We start from the raw sequence: 16,045 nt of genomic DNA, 5'->3' as shown, positions 1-16,045 counted from the left end.
ACATGCAGGTCCTCTGTATTGTCGCCAGACTCCAGGTAATTCCAACGACTTCTGCAGAATTTGTAGTGATTTAGGGACAGGACATGCATATATTGGCTCCTCTGCTGATCTTTGTGTGCAGCCAGAAAGCCAGCAGGCATAGGAGGGCCCTGACAGCACAGCCCACGGGAGAGGCTGCCCGGGTGGATGAATGCTCGCCTTCCTTCATTGCCAACTCAGAATGGCTTTCAGTGCCAGAGACTCCAAATCAATGTAAAGCTTTTAGTACAGGCGTGAGACCGGGGAACTAACTAGAAATGACACACGACCTCAGTTACTTCCCTTCTTTCTTCCTGCCTTGTTTTCTTCTCTATCCCTTTACATTAGAGGCCACCTTTTAATTATAGTCATGATATGCTGGTATTAAATGAAGTTAAGAACAAATAGAAAAAGCTGCTTAGTTTATTGATAATTCCGCTATATCCCTTCTAGGGTCTACTCTAGCATATAAGCTTATATACATAGCTATGGGTATGCTATCTGCACATACCACTTAGCTTAAGTTTTACAAATATAATTTAGCACACTGTGGACATTTCCATTTGAGAATATATAGACCTACTTACAACAAAGTGTTGCATAGTGTCCTATGGTATGGCTGTGTCACACTGAAGAGACAGAGAGAGAGAGAGAGAGAGAGAGAGCCAGAGCCATTGAGGTAGGTCAGCAGGAAAACACATTTCTGTCTGTCATGTGGGTCATCGGTCTGAGTGACATTGGTATACTTACTGGGTTAGCTTGGTGGCACTGGATCATCATCAGAAAAAAAATAGTGTTCTTCAAAATTTCTTAGTTTACTTATTTTTTATTAGTGTGTGTGTGCGTGCGTGCGTGCATGCGTGCGTGTGTGTGTGTGTGTGTGTGTGTGTGTGTGTGTGTGTGTGTGTGTGGTGTATGTGGGTGCTTACCAAGGCAAGAAGAGGCTGTCTAATCTCCTGGAGCTAGAGTGCAGGCAGTCTTGAACTATCCAGCAAGTGCTCTTAACCATTGAACCATCTTTCCAGGCCCCAAAGTGCTGTTTTCAAGTTGTAGAGATTCTAATATTTTCTCATCCTTTTGTTCTAACAACTGAGAAATCAAGTAATATAGTAGGAAAACAGAGAAGGGCAGAGGCCCACTTAGATATTGGTTTAAACCTCACATTCTGTAATCATTTGTCATGAGAACTGAGGCTAAGTTATTCATGCCATTCGCATAAAATGGGATAATACCAGTTACAGAGTTTCTGTGAGAGAGTGGTGAGGTTTTCCCATATTATGCTTGTCAACTTCCCATCACCACACTGAATGCCTGGGACAGTCAACCTCACGGGAAGGGTTGCTTAGGCTTGCAGCTTGTTCTGGTGTTTTCCTCCTGTGGTTAAGTCAGTACATAACGGCAGAGGTACTTTGCAGAGGAAGCCACTCACCTCATGGTCAGGGCAGCAACAAATAAAAGAGGAAGGGAACAGGGCCCCAGAGTCCCCTTTGAAGTCACTCATAATAATGCTAAAAAGAATTCTAAGAGCCTGGAGACTTAGTTGAGTCCCAAAGATCAGTCCTTGCAATCCTGTGACATTGGGGATTCAATTCCATGTGAGCGTTGTAGGAGACACACTCCTTCAAATCACGGCAGACTCACACACATTCTACCTCATTGCACACGCCTTTCCATTTACCTCACTGTTTTTGTGTTCACTACATGATTTGAACACTCACGATGAATTCTCTAGAAGGCTGTGCTCACCGTGTTTGCATAGACCAGGTGCTCATCATGTTTGCATAGACAAGGTTGAATGGTGGTACCCTATTTAAATAATCTCCAAAACCTTCCATCATGGCCGGAGATTTCTGACTCTTTATCAGAGTTTCGTTTCCCTTCCTGTAACTGAGTCTTTATTCACATCTGAGAGGGTGAGAGGTGCTGTGTTAAGAGTTTAGGTTGCCACTCTCTCAGGAGCAGAGAGGAGAAGGAGACCATTGAGCACGGTATGCCTGTGTGGAATCCCGGTTTCCTTATCTCACTGCCTGTACCAGTATGCCACGTGAGGGCTGTGGCTTAGAGGGTAATGATTCTCTGGAGGAAATGGAAGGATGTAAACTTAACAAGCCTTTTTTTTTTTTTCTTTTTCCTTGAGCCCTGGGTGGCTTTCCTGGGTGTACTGTGTCATAGATAGCAGCTGGGCTTTTGGAATTGAGTAGGATTTGGTACGAAAGCCCAGATAGGGCAAAAGGGAAAGCCCCGGAGGTCCCTGGGAGAGTTCTTGAGTTCCTTCTGTTGGAAGCAGATGTCTCTGCCATGACCCCCTTGTTCACTGTTCTGGGGGGAATGTTTTCCCAGTTTCTGTGTCTTACTGCTTTGTCGTTAGGACTGGACCAGGGTGTAGCATTTTCATCGAATTTCTTCTCAGTTATTCCTGTCACCAAATGTCTTAATTGAGATAAAATAGCAGTGTTTGATTGCTCTTTGTTGGTGGGACTGGAGGCACTTTTGACTGGAGCCCAGACTTAATCCCCCATATTGAATGACTGTTCTCAGACTCATGGGGAGAGTTTTGTGCCCTTTCCAGAAAGAGCAGCAGAACCATTTTAAAGCATTTAAAGATTCTCTAAATGAAAGGTATTTAAATATCGTTACTGTAATTTCCTTCAGTCATTCATCTGGAACTAGTTGCAGCTCATTTTCATTGTGGATATTGATGGAGAGGATTCATCTCTCTGAGGTTCATTTCAGTCAACATTACTTTCTGATCCAGCAGTAATGAAGGACACAACTATATCTCCCAAAGTAACATGGGGGTGGGTGGGTGTGGGTGTGGGTGGAGTGCATTCTCAGATAGGGATGCACATCACAATCACTCCAGATTTAAAATCTCAGGTACCAGTTTAGCGAGGCAACAGGAGACAAGAACAGTAAGCAAAGTCAACAGGAATAACACAGTAGGGTTGCAGAAAAAAAAATTCTGTTTATAAAAATTTTAAAAGGAATAAAAGGCTGAGGAATAGAGTTAATGAAAACATGTAAAATGGATACTCTGAAAAATACACATTATTGATAAGAGAGACTAAATAAATGGAGAGACACTTGATTGGAGCATTCGATACTGGTCATGTGGCCATGTGTTACAAACTGCAAAAACTAAAGCAGTCCAAGTAACCTTGAAAACGAACAACCAAGTCAGAGAACTCAACTCCTGATTACAGAACTCACTACAGAGCTACAGTAATCAAAGCAGGCCCAGTTGGGTGTGGTGGTGTACACTTGGCAGCAGGTGGACCTCCGTGAGTTTGAGACCAGCCTACAAATTCTAGGACAGTCAGGGCTGCACAGAGAAACCCTGTCTCAAAAAAACAAAACAAACAAATGCAGTGATACTCTCATGAGAAGAGAATTCAGAGTTCAATGGATATGTAAGTCATCCAGTGATATGCATTGTAGTGGCATTGCATTTTTCTAGGATCCTTCTGGAAACAAGATAAAGTTCTTTGATCAGGGTAAGTAGATGAGGAAATACACCATGTAAAAAGACCCAGAAGAGGTTGGGAATTGGCCTTAGCTGGGAAGACCCTTCTGACAAGGTATAGATGGCTACTTTGGGTGAAAGAAGCAGTTTTGTAAAGGATACTCAAAACCAGAAATCTATCAGCCATCAATCGGTCTGTCAATCATCTACATATCCCCTATCTACCTATCAGCCATCTATTATCTATCTGTCCATTTATCATCTACCTATCATCTATAATCCATTGATCATCTATTAGTAGTTTATAACCTATCAATTATTCATCTATCATCTATCAATTATCTGTTATCTATCCAGCTAATTATTATCTACCTATCTATGACTATATTGTCTATGCTCATAGCTTGTTCTTAGGTGGGTACATTGCAAGCTTTTTTGCCATGTCTCTAAGACAGATGAGAACACCTTATGAAGAATGCCATGTCCCTTGACATAGTGTGAACAACAACCTTGAAAAAATCCCTTCCTTGAAAAATTCCATTGACATAAGTCATAGACTGAGTTGGAAGGAACAATACGAGTCACCTGGCTCGCCATGTTAGGTGGTTGAATGCTTGACTACATCGCATCGGAATCCTTGTGGGCTGTGGAGTGAGTGAGACAAGGAGTCTTGGTTTTATTTATGACCCTTATGGTCTTCAAGTATTTATCTTGCTCCTTCAGGCCATTTAAGTGAAAGGTAGCTACACAAAAGGACCAATTCTTCCCTTCATCTGGGCTTTTGAAATGTTTTTGAAACATCCCCTTAAGACTTTGTCAGCCGTACAGAAACCTGCAAGACCTGTACACTGCTCAAGTTTAATGACATGCCATTGTTAAACGTAGTAAATGGTTGGTAGTTTTGTTATGCTTCTCTTTCTGTGTAAACTAGGTGCCAGTTTGTTTTTTCTTTCTCCAGAGCTGTTGTTTACCTGAGTTTGACTTGTTTAGTTCTTGTAAAACGTTTTCGATTCTTTTGTGCATCTTTAGACACCCGAAGCGATGAGGAGAGGATTTGAGATGGCATTTTTCAGTGAAAGCTAACCGTGAGCACAGGCACATGAAAAATGTTATGGGAGCAGTGACTGGAACTGTTGTTCTTCCTGTGCTCTTGGGTGAAGTGCATGCCCATACTAATGACACCTCATGTGCCTGAGCTCCTAGCTACTAAATCACCTACGCTAAGGCATCTGCATCTCAAACATGTGTCTTAGAATAAAAAGAATCCACTCAAAACTGTGGTCCTTGCATACAGCTCCAACCTCGCTCCAAAAATCACAATGCACCGTATTTTTTGGAGACATACGAATGCTTGTGTGGAAATCTTCTAAATTTATTAGTTGATGTGTTATGGTTTGCAAAACACGTACATAACATCTGCTATAAGCCAGTGGGGAACCTTGATATTTCAACTGTACAAATTTGCAATGTAAGTTTAAATAATTATTTTTGCCTATTAAACTTGAGCGATAGCTCTCTAGTTACTACATAACATTAAGCCTTTTCTGTACCCTCAAAGCGTTCTGAAGAGAAGCTTGTCTATAGGCTAGTGGAATGTTCTGGCTCACACACCTTTTCTGTCTGGGCAGCTTCTCTGCCCCAGGTGGTTTAACTGGTTCCTTGGAGAGTGGGTGGAAAGGAGATGCCAGAGCTCCAAAGGGTAGATTGGTCTAAGATAAAGCAATTTAGAAACTTACAAAGGCCTTGTTTTAGGGGTCTCTCTCTCTCCCTGTGTGTGTGTGTGTGTGTGTGCGCACATGAACAAACATGAAACCCTGAAACTAAACAGACATTAACTTCCCTAGTTTAAAAATGATGAGGACAGGCATCTGGGTCCTAGGTAGAGTCACCTGCCACAGTCAGCAGCTCTGCTCTGAAGTCTGTCACTTTGTTTTCCTCATATACTTTCCCCTTGAGCCTGGACAATACATATTTTTAGAGCTTGTTTACCTCAGTTTCTGTGAGTGGCAGCTGGCAGGAGAGGGTGAAGGCAGTAATACATTCCATGTGGTGGATGGGAGACAGGTTAAGTCTCTAGAAGCAGAGTGGTAGGCAGCCCTTTGCAGGGTCCCTTGGGATGAGAGCCTTTGTGTGAGCCAGTGGACACTTTGTGCAGTTCCTCTGGAGTTTTTGCCTTGATGCTGTTTTCTCCTACAGGTCACCGCCCCAGGACTGAACCAGGTTGCCACCATAAATCTTAGAGCAAGAAACTGTCATCCATTTCATGAACAAGAAAGTGAAAGTTAATATTTAGTATCCACAATGAGGCCATTTGTAGGATAAAAGTGATTGGGGTAGATGTCCACTCCCTGATACATGGTCTCTATTTTATACTATGTCAAAGGCATGATCTCATGTCTTTTAACTACCATTTGAAAATCTTTTTCACGATTTTGAAAAATTGATTTGAATAGGCCATGCTAGGCATTTAAGCTAGTTTCTGGGAGTTGGTGTGATGGAAGAAATTTACTTGTACAAGGGAACTGCTAACTCCCCAAAGAGACATGCATCTGGCTTGCATTGTTGCTTACACTTATTGATTCATTAGTCATTTCAATTAGAAAAATGCACAGTTTTAAATGGAATATAATAGTGATGCTTGGGTTCCATTTTCATAGGAAGAAAATTCATTTTAAGAAGCCAGGAAAAGCCATAGATTTCACGATTCTGTGTTAAATTCTGACCACAGACTTTGATTTAATGTTTTATGTAATGATGCAGGACACTGTTTGTTTGTTTTTTATAAGACAGGGTTTCTCTGTGTAATAGAGTCCTGGCTATCCTGGAACTCACTCTCTAGACCAGGCTGGTCTTGAACTCACAGAGATCTGCCTGCCTCTGCCTCCTCAGTGCTGGGATTAAAATCATGTGCCACCATGCCCAGCTGATAGTGCTTTTAGTGTAAATGATTGATACAGAAGTGTAAATTTAAAAAAACTGTTATAAATAATCATTTTGTAAGTCATTGCTTTGTTTACTAGATTGTATTTGAGCATACTCCTCAGACAATTGAGCTTGGCTCCTTTTTTTTTTTTTTATGGTCATGAAAATAGATAGATGAAGGCTCACTAATTAGGATTTAATTAGTAGATATTGAAGAGCCAGATTTTGGATTTCTGAGTTTTATTTGGTGGAGCAATAGTAGTCCTTTGGTATCTTCTGGGAAGTAGTTCAGTAGTTCAAATATTCCTCCCAAGACAGCTAAACCTATAATCAGGTAAATGTCTAGTATGTAAAGTTATTTGCATAGTATTGGTGTATTACTACACATATCTTATTATGTGACTTAAATAACGTCTAGGTTATGAGAGTAGTTGTTAAGAAAGTAATGACAAGCAAGAACTATATATGTGACCCCTGAAGACCTAACTACACGATGTGTGACAGCAACATAGCACTTTGTTCTGAACAGTTTCAAGCTCCATTTGGCCACACCTGTGCATGTGGAACTCATCTTATATCTGTCTCCTTTTTCCTGTGGGCATGTGTATTTGAGTAAGGAGGATAAAGAAGGCATTGGAGGTTATGGTCCACCCCTTTCCTGTACTCTCTCTACCCAATGCCCAAGGTCTAGGTGTAATAATCAATAAGTACCAAGTTTGTGGATGCTGTCCCTTGTTACCTATTCTTGGGAGAATTTCTTCTTTCCCAGGTTGCCCAGTGACTCTCTAATTTCTCTATCCAAAGCTCTTTAAGGAGGACCCGGTGGGACAAGCAGTTTAGAAGGCTGAGGCAGGTGGATTGAAAGTTCTGGTTCAGCCCAGGCTACATAGTGAAACCTTATGTCCCAAAACAAAAGAAAACAAAACAAAACAAAAAAAAAAAAAAAAAAAAAAAAAACAATGACAAAACACACCAAAATCCTTGTCAACATGGCATCCAGTAAGGCTTCTGTCTTTGGGATGGCCTATTCTTTCAGGTTGTCTTTGCTACCCCCAGACAGCAGGAAGCCATCTGACTTGTTCCTATATAATGTAGTCCTTACTAGTAGTTTTTATTCTGTTTGGATAGCTTAGTTCCAGGACCCCAGAATGAGGCCCATTCTACTTTTAGGTAAGTTTACAAGAGAGGTCCACTAGATTAAAAACAGAACTGGGGGTGCTAGAGAGATAGGGGATGGTTAAGAGCTTACAGAGATTGGGGTCAGTTCTGAGCACCCATATGGTGGTTTGTTAACCATCCATAACTCTAGCTCCGGAGGATATGATGCACCCCCTTCTGACCTCTGTGATACACATGGTGCACGCACACACACACACACACACACACACACACACACACACACACACACACGTGTATATATGAAAAACACTCATACACATATAATAATATATTTAAAAATTTAAAAAAACAAACTAGAATTGGAAAATCAAATCAGGATTGAAAAGAGAGAAAACATTTGCTGTGAATTTGGAAGTGCTTCTTCTTTTCCCAGTCTATGGCAGGCAAACTGAGTGAGCATTGGGGAGTCTGACTTGAATAAACGCTTAAAATGAAGTCATCTGTAATTAATGGCCTGGCTCTGCATTCTTTCCAAAGTGATGGCTCTTTAGTACCCACACTTGTGATAACTTATGTTTCCTGAGTACAGGAACCCCAGGACAGCCAATTTAGGAAGACACTGTGGATGTTCTCTTATGTAACCTTTGTGCTACTGTAGTGGATGTGATGTTTAAAACATCTCCTTTTTTTTTTCTCCTTCTTATAGTGCCTGCGACAGTATATGATGCTGTCAATCCGAGAAGGATGTGGGTCTCCCATCACTTGTCCTGACATGGTGTGCATAAAACATGGGACCCTGCAGGAAACGGAGGTATGGATGCAGCAGGCCTTCTGTCCTGCTGAATTATGTCTTAGCATCCTGACTCTTAAGTATTGCCTACTAGGGAGTTAGCGACAAAATACAGAGGTTAACTTTTTAAAGGAGTGTTTTATTGCCACAAGGAGCTGGAATCGTTATACAAGCTGTGAGAATGGCCGTTTATCTCAGTTCTGTTTATATATGCCATATCATGCATTGTAGACACTCTTAAAACAGGCAAAGATGCTAGAAATCAAACTTACCAAGGGTGAGGCTTGGAGGATGCTCAATGAATAGTCCCATGAGTCTGAAAACTTTGAAGATAGATAGACCATAAGTGAGGGAGTTATGCAATATATAAATGGTTGCAGGTGCATGGGAGTCTGTTTGTTTCATGATGTAGCCTTCTGCAGAAGTAGCCGGAGGTTGAAACATTTCCAAAGAGCAAGGAGAGAGGCCTTTAAGTGGGGCTGCCTCAGGCATCAGGTAGATTTTGGAGTAAGTTTTCCTATCTCTCCAGGTTGCAGTTTATCTCATCCTTTTGTTTGTTTGACCCCTCCTCATTGGCTGGCCTGCAATCTGCCTCTGGACCTTCAGGCTCTGTTCACCTGAATATAATGAACTCTTGTGTAAGAGAATGTGTAATCCTCCAAAAATGCTCCCAAGAAACTGATGGAATAAACTGTCCATTCGATAAGCACTGACCACCTGCTTAGCACCAAGCCTTCTCCCTGTTTCTTCTTTGGCCTGTGTACAAGCCAATCCTTCCCACAAACCTTGTGAAGTTGGGTGCTTTCTGTAGATATGGAAACTTGAGTTCAGAGGCTGTTCAGTGACTCATCTCAAGGGACCTATCTAGAAAGAACTACAATTCTCATCCAGTTCTCTTGACCATCACAAACTAGGTAGACCAAATGTGCAGCAAAAGACTTGAGAATCAGGGGCTCAGCAGTGTGAGGGTAGATGCAAATATGTACATAGGGAGATATCTGTGTATGTATAGATGCACATCTTTCTAAATACACATTTTTAACATGCCCTTTGATTTGTCAGAAAAACAGGGAGAAAGTGGTATATCTACTCCTACCCCGACTCAGTCTGCTCTGTGTACAGTTTATGAACACTGGTATAAGTGAGATACTTTTTTTTTTTAAAGAAGAGTCTTTAAAGGAAGCATAAAAAGAGTACTTAATGATGCAGAATTGACTCATTTTAAGAAAACACTGAAGCCAAAGTTTTGTTCAAAGTATTGATCGTGTACAGCCTGCCCCAAGAATCACTGCTTACTTTTGCATTGCGTAATGGGATGAAGAGAGTAAGTACAAGAGACTAGTTGTCCATGACACTGTCCACTGGGGTTATGTAGCAGAATCACTCTTAAAGGAGTCCAAGTATTTGAGAGCATCGGTCCTGGTGCTGTTCTTTTTGACTCGGATGTCTTACTGAATCCATGGATACATAGAGAGAGCACGAGATGCAGGTATCACCCTGAGCCGGGACTGAGTGTAGGCCAAGGCAGCCTTCACCATCCTGGAGGAGTGTCTGACCTAGCAGAGAGGCCGTAAACATGCAATGAACCAGACAATTATAAAAGTGCAATGGCCATGGTGGCTCACACCTTTCATCTCAGCACTTGGGAGGCAGAGGCAGGTAGATCTCTTTGAGTTCAAGGCCAGCCTTGTCTACAGAGTTCCAGGACAGGCTCCAAAACTACGAGAAACCCTGTCTTGAAAAACAAAACAACAATAACAAAAAAAAAAAAAAAAAAAAAAAAAGTGAAATGCAAGCAATATAAAAGCTGCGTTTGGGTAAAATCTTATTTAATTCCTATATGGAAAAATCTATTAAATATAAATGAACAGTTTGGTGAGGTTTCAAAACAAAGCTTATGAAATTAATCTAGAGCCAGTCTGGTAGTTGCCAGTCAGATGTGGATATTTAATTGTAGGTCAGATGTGGATATTTAATTGTAGTTTAATTAAAAGTCTATAAAAGAAACTTAATCTTTCTGGTGTGCCCCTTAATTGCTTTGAAGTGTTCATAGCCATTCATGGTTAATGTTGGCTACATGATTGACAGCTCAGAGCAGAGAATGTCAGTCACTGCCGAAAGTCTAGTTGCACGGTGTTACCCTGGGCTTCGCACGGCAGCAATACCCACTGGCATCTTGGATGTTGACTGCCAGGCCACTGTGTTCAGATATGTGGGGAGTTCAGGCTTTTACAGAGCAGACCTTAGGTCTTCTGACTGTCCTTGCTTCCATTTCCTGGAAGCATTCTGCCCATTCTTTCCTGGTACACATCCTCTCTCCTTTCTAGCTGCTATTAGCGGTATTTAGTTTTTCTCCCAAAAGCGGTTTTACTTTAAGGCTATATTAAAACCAAACAAGGCCGTAATATTCCTCAAAATTCATAAAAATTTCAAAGCATATTTGGGAAAACAGAACACACTAAACTAATTTCAAATTTACCATGTCGTTTTCTAATTAGATGAACAGTAAGACTCTCTAAGGCATTCGTGGACCGTTTCTATTCTCACTGGTTTTACAGAGAGCCCAGCTAACAGCTCACGATGAGCATTCAGCTACAGTAGTCAAGTTCTTAACCAACCCGCTATGAGTTGCAGTCTCCAGTGCTTAAACCATGTAATGGCAGTGGGGGTCGTTTTCACGTGGTACTTTGTCCTGAACCGAGATTATATTGGAGACCTGATTAGCTTTATCTGTTTATTTGGGATTCTCCCTTTAAAAGTAATGAGCTGGGGCTGTGCCACCCCCCTTCCCAACATAACAATTTTATCCTGTGTAACCCTCATGCTACAAATGGCCCATAGTCTGCCCTGTGACTATCACAGCAGGGTCCATTCCTATGACACTTACCTCTGCCATGACTGTCTTCCTCCTTGCGCTTGAGGACACTATTTAATCACACAGGTAACACGTTAACACACTTGTTAGGAATGGCTCTGCCTACAGCTGCTTAGGCTCTTTGTGTGTGTGTGTGTGTGTGCTTTCCTGTGTGGGTCCGGCTTGCTCCCTTGGCTGGGCTCCCTGTCTGTCTTCCTGAAGCCTCTAAATTGGCTCAGCTGTGGCTGTGCCTCTTCATGTTTATCTGTCAAGAAGAGCCTCATTAGCAAAGCATTTCAATGCCTGGTTCAAACCCTGTTTGTTTACACAGGAGACAGGAGGACATGGCTGCTTCCCTTTCATTGTCCCCAAAGCTGGTGATGGGCAGTGACTCCTCTTAGAGTGACCTTTCTGGGAGCCAGGGGAAAGTCATGTTTTCCCCCATTGCATCATCTGGTACTTTCACATGTTGCTCCGCAGGGTTTTCCTGTGCACTGGAACCGGGAACCTGTGCAACATGGAATTATGAACACAGGACGCAGACTGTTATTTCTGTCGTCATTACTTTAAGTAAAGCTCTATACTGAAAGGCGATGTTTAATCTCAGCAGTTTCCTACAGTGTGGGAGAAGGAGCGTGCCCCTGCCGGGAGAGCCTACACTGTTTGTGCTGTGTGACATTAGTGTGACAAGCACATAAAACCATTTGAACAGTACCTGTCACTGTACAGCCAGAGAAACTGGGCTTTTCCCAACTGGCAGGCTGGCAGGGGAAGCAAAAAATAAACAAAGCAAAACAAAACAAAACAAAAAAACAAACAAAACAAAAAATGCGCCTCACCACCACACCAAGCCTCTTTCCAAATCCTGGGGCACAAGAACAACCAGCCTGCCTTTTACTCCAGCATGCACCAGAGGAAGGGTGGGTACAGTTGGCCTTGCCAGGACCAGGGACTCAGAACTTCTGTAGGAAGGGATTTAGAGTATAGAACCCAGAGGCATGGGGAGGAGAAGGAAAGGAAGGGCTCAGGACAATGTCTGAGGTTATGCGTGCAAAACACTTCTTCCTCAGGGGAGGTTTTATTTAGGGTTGCTTTGGGAGAGGCAGCTGAAGTACGGGAACCAAACATTCCTCACGGCTGCCCTTGCCATCTTGTCTTTAACGGTCTTTCCTCCCACGGTGAGGAGCAGTGGCGGAAAGATGAAGATGCCCGGCTAGTGGGACTGTTCCCGACTGTGACAGCGGGGTACCAGTGGGAAGGGACTGACTGTGTTTCTAATAACCATCCATCGTGATGTGTGCGGGCTGGAGAAAAGCTCAATGTTGGAGGTGGGAGGGGACAAAGGGATCTGCCAAACCAGAATGAAGGGATATTTTTGAGGTTCCCAGCTGAAATTTACTTTTTGAACACATTTGAATTTTTCATTTTGAGATGTATTTAAAGCCCCATGTAAGTGAAAAATAAAATCTCCGAGACTTTAAAAGCTACACAGGAAAACTAGGGGCAGCCTTTCAGCTGAATCTGTCTCAGCTGTACACATGAGTGTGTCTTTTAACCCCTAGGTGTGCAGGAGGCAAGGCAAGGGATAGTGAGAGCAGCCGTCTGGGGTCCAGGATGCAACTTTCATTCCCCCCCCCCCCCGCCCCCTTCTGCTGTGATGCCCTCTGGCTTTTCCCATTCAGGATTCGGTGACTAGTGTTTAGGTATTGTACTCAGATGGATGGGTGGATATACTCCTTTCTGCTGTTAGAAGGGGCTACCTGTGTTTGGGGGTTGAGACAGGAGACTTTGCTAGTTTCAGTGTTAGCGTTATACAAGAGATCTTTCCATCTCGTCTCCACGTTTACAAGTCCTCAGAAATGGCCCAGATCTTGCTTGACTCATCTGGGGGCCAAACCTGAGCAAAATCTTGACTTCTTCCTACTGGTGGGACTTTATAAGCCAATAGGCAGTACTTCCTGAAGCCTGTCCTTAACTTAGAATTAACTATGACTTGTGTGTGTGTGTGTGTGTGTGTGTGTGTGTGTGTGTGTGTGTGTGTGTGTATAGTCTCATTCGAAATAATATATGCTGCATGATCCAGATTTCTTCTGGGGTCACCTATAACTTTCTGCATAAATATTTGTGATGGTTGGGCTCACTCCCCTCTCTTCCCTTTCTTTTTTATTTTTTAGGGGTTAGTTTAGGAGTGGGGTGCTTGCTTCCATATTATGGTTCTAGCAAACAGTGTTAAAAAAGCTGATCCCCACTCTTCCTTTCTCCTAAGCTGTGACTGTGGGAGATGCCCAGGCAACTGTTGTGTGTAGCTTCTGTCCTGGCTCCCATGTGTGTAGCTATCTGTCCTGGCTCCCATGTGTGTATCTGTCCTGGCTCCCCTGTGTGTATCTGTCCTGGCTCCCATGTGTGTAGCTATCTGTCCTGGCTCCCATGTGTGTATCTGTCCTGGCTCCCTTGTGTGTATCATCTGTCCTGGCTCCCATGTGTATACCTGTCCTGGCTCCCTTGTGTGTACCTGTCCTGGCTCCCCATGGGCAGACACACTCTGACTTCCTAGCTCTGCTGTGATTCAGATGGAATAGAAAAGACAAATGCAGCTGGATAGTTAGTAAGCATCGCTAGGTTCATTCTTACCAGAAAACAAGAGATTAGAGCAAAGATATTTGTTTTTTAATGTCTGATATTATTTCTCATGTTCTCTTTATATTGCTTCTTTTTCTTTTTTTTTTTTTTTTTAATTTTTCAAAAGAATGTCAGGAAGGATGAGGAAGAAAAGTTATCCTTTATGCTTAGGTCCAAGGAGAAGGAAATTTCTACTTAACAAGTAAATTAACACAAAGTTCAAAGGTGATATGGAAAAACAGTAACTAAATTAAACTGGGAAGTTTTAGTAGTTGATCCAGACTGTAGTCTCTTTAAAAAAAATTTTTTTTAGATTTACTTTATGTATGTAAGTATTGTGTCTGCATGGGTTCTGGGAATGGAGCACATGCTACCAGACTTTTAGAGTAAGTGGTTTTCTCCACTGAGTCATTGCCCTAGCCTAAGTTAAACTTATTTTTAACTGGTATATAATGCTTAAACATTTTACCACTTTACAGTGACAGTGTGACCACCTAGAACTCATGTTTGTGAGTTTTCAACTCAGTTAAAAGTCTTCACACAAAACCTGTTCAGATAATGCCCTGAACCAGTGAAAGGTGATTACACACGTGTCCTTTCTGCCTGTACCCTCTGACATTGTGTGCACGTGTGTGGGTACGTGTGTGTGTTTGTGTGTACAGTCTTCTGTGTCTTCATGTCCATCTTGTGTGTCTCCTAATCATTGAAAGGATGTTCTCTATCTTAAATATCTTTAAATAAGTGCCTGGAGAGATGTCTTAATGCTTGAAGCACTTCCCACTCTTCTGGAGGACCCAAGTTTGGTTCCCAATGCCCAGGTTGGATGGCTTACAACAAACTCTAACCCTTTCTCCCCCTTCAGTAGGCATCTAGTCACATGTGGCAGACAGATTTTAAAAAATGACCTCGACTTAAAACCCTCCTGCAAGGTATGTGCAGATTACAAAGGACAGAGAAACCTGGCATTGCTTCTCTTAATCAAATCAAGATGTTAACATCACCATTATTGTGGTTCCCACATGCCCCTCAATGGTCCCCACACCACAAATGATCTAATCATCACCTAAGGCATCATCAGGACAACCACAGCTGGAGAACAGGTAGCTGCCTGTATATTTCAAACATGTGGAAGCAGAAGGGGAAAAGATAAACTAAAAACAGCCACAGAAGGCCCAGGAGACACTGTAGCTAGATGCAGGCTGTAGCTTGGATTGGGTACCAGACTGGAAAAGGACAGTGGGAGAATGTGTGAAATTTTAATAAGTCCTGGCAATCATTTAGTTGTATTATACCAATTTAAATTGTATTCTTTTAATAATTAATGATTGTTTTTTATGTAAGTTTCCCTTTAGGAACTGTTGAGAGAATAGCACTTGGGAAGTCTTTATTCCACCTTTATGACATGTAATGAGTCTGAAATTTATTTGGGAATGAAAAGTTTCAAACCAGCTTTATAGCATGATTTTGGACAATTTTGAATATCTCTGTTGGGGAAAAAAAAGAGGATAAAGGTAGATGTAAGATGGCTCTGTATAATCTCACTTATTTTCTCCTGGGATTCAGTCTAGTCGCCTGACCGTTTTTGAGCACTTTGAACATCCTCAAACACCTGCTGCAACCCTTTCACCTGTAGCCTTACGGAACCTTCTAGAACTCATCCTAATGGAATTATTTAAATTTTATAATTGTCCAAATGGAAGCCTTAAACAATTATAACTTAGCCCTCAAATGACAGTGTAGCCAAGAATTAATACTTAGGATAATGAGTGAGTGTGTGTGTGTGTGTGTGTGTGTGTGTGTGTGTGTGTGTGCATGTGCGTGCATGTATTGTAAACCAGGTCCAGCTCTCTCTCATCTAAAAAACACACTGTGACAAAACGCTTTAGGACATTAGTTTTAATTCACAAAGTATAAGAGGTGACAAAATCAGGGATTAAATTCCTTCTGCCCCTTAAATGTGTATTTTGTCTTCTGAGTGATTTCACTCTTTGAGCACATCTTGTGCACAGCCCGGATGTCCTGCCAAGTGCTCTGCCCATCAGATGAGTATGCTCTAGGATTTTTATCTGTCCAGAAGGGTCAGGGTGAGCGCTGATAACTCTCAGTGGCTGTAAACTTCAGTGGAAAAGTCAACTTACTTTGGTAAAGCCTGATTCTAAATAAATATTTGACTTTATGAGATAATAAATGGCAAAAATAAAATAGGTCAACACACAAAATGTTTGAGATTTATGCCTTTCCTGTTGGCCATAAAGTATTG

At 42.0% G+C, this 16,045-nt stretch overlaps 1 protein-coding gene across 1 annotated transcript in view; it reads left to right on the top strand.

Moving 5' to 3' along the window:
* The window catches only part of Rnf144b (ring finger protein 144B), a 62,198-nt gene that overhangs the window by 25,098 nt on the left and 21,055 nt on the right, over positions 1 to 16,045 (top strand). The window contains exon 3 of the mRNA XM_051194325.1: positions 8,229 to 8,333. Coding sequence (XP_051050282.1) covers positions 8,229 to 8,333 — 105 coding nt within the window. The remainder of the gene's footprint in view (positions 1 to 8,228; positions 8,334 to 16,045) is intronic.

Source organism: Phodopus roborovskii, unplaced genomic scaffold (assembly GCF_943737965.1).
Source record: "Phodopus roborovskii unplaced genomic scaffold, PHOROB, whole genome shotgun sequence".
In the NCBI taxonomy this organism is placed as follows: domain Eukaryota; kingdom Metazoa; phylum Chordata; class Mammalia; order Rodentia; family Cricetidae; genus Phodopus; species Phodopus roborovskii.
Note: the sequence above shows the minus strand (reverse complement) of the source record. Positions and strands in the feature narration are given on the sequence as shown.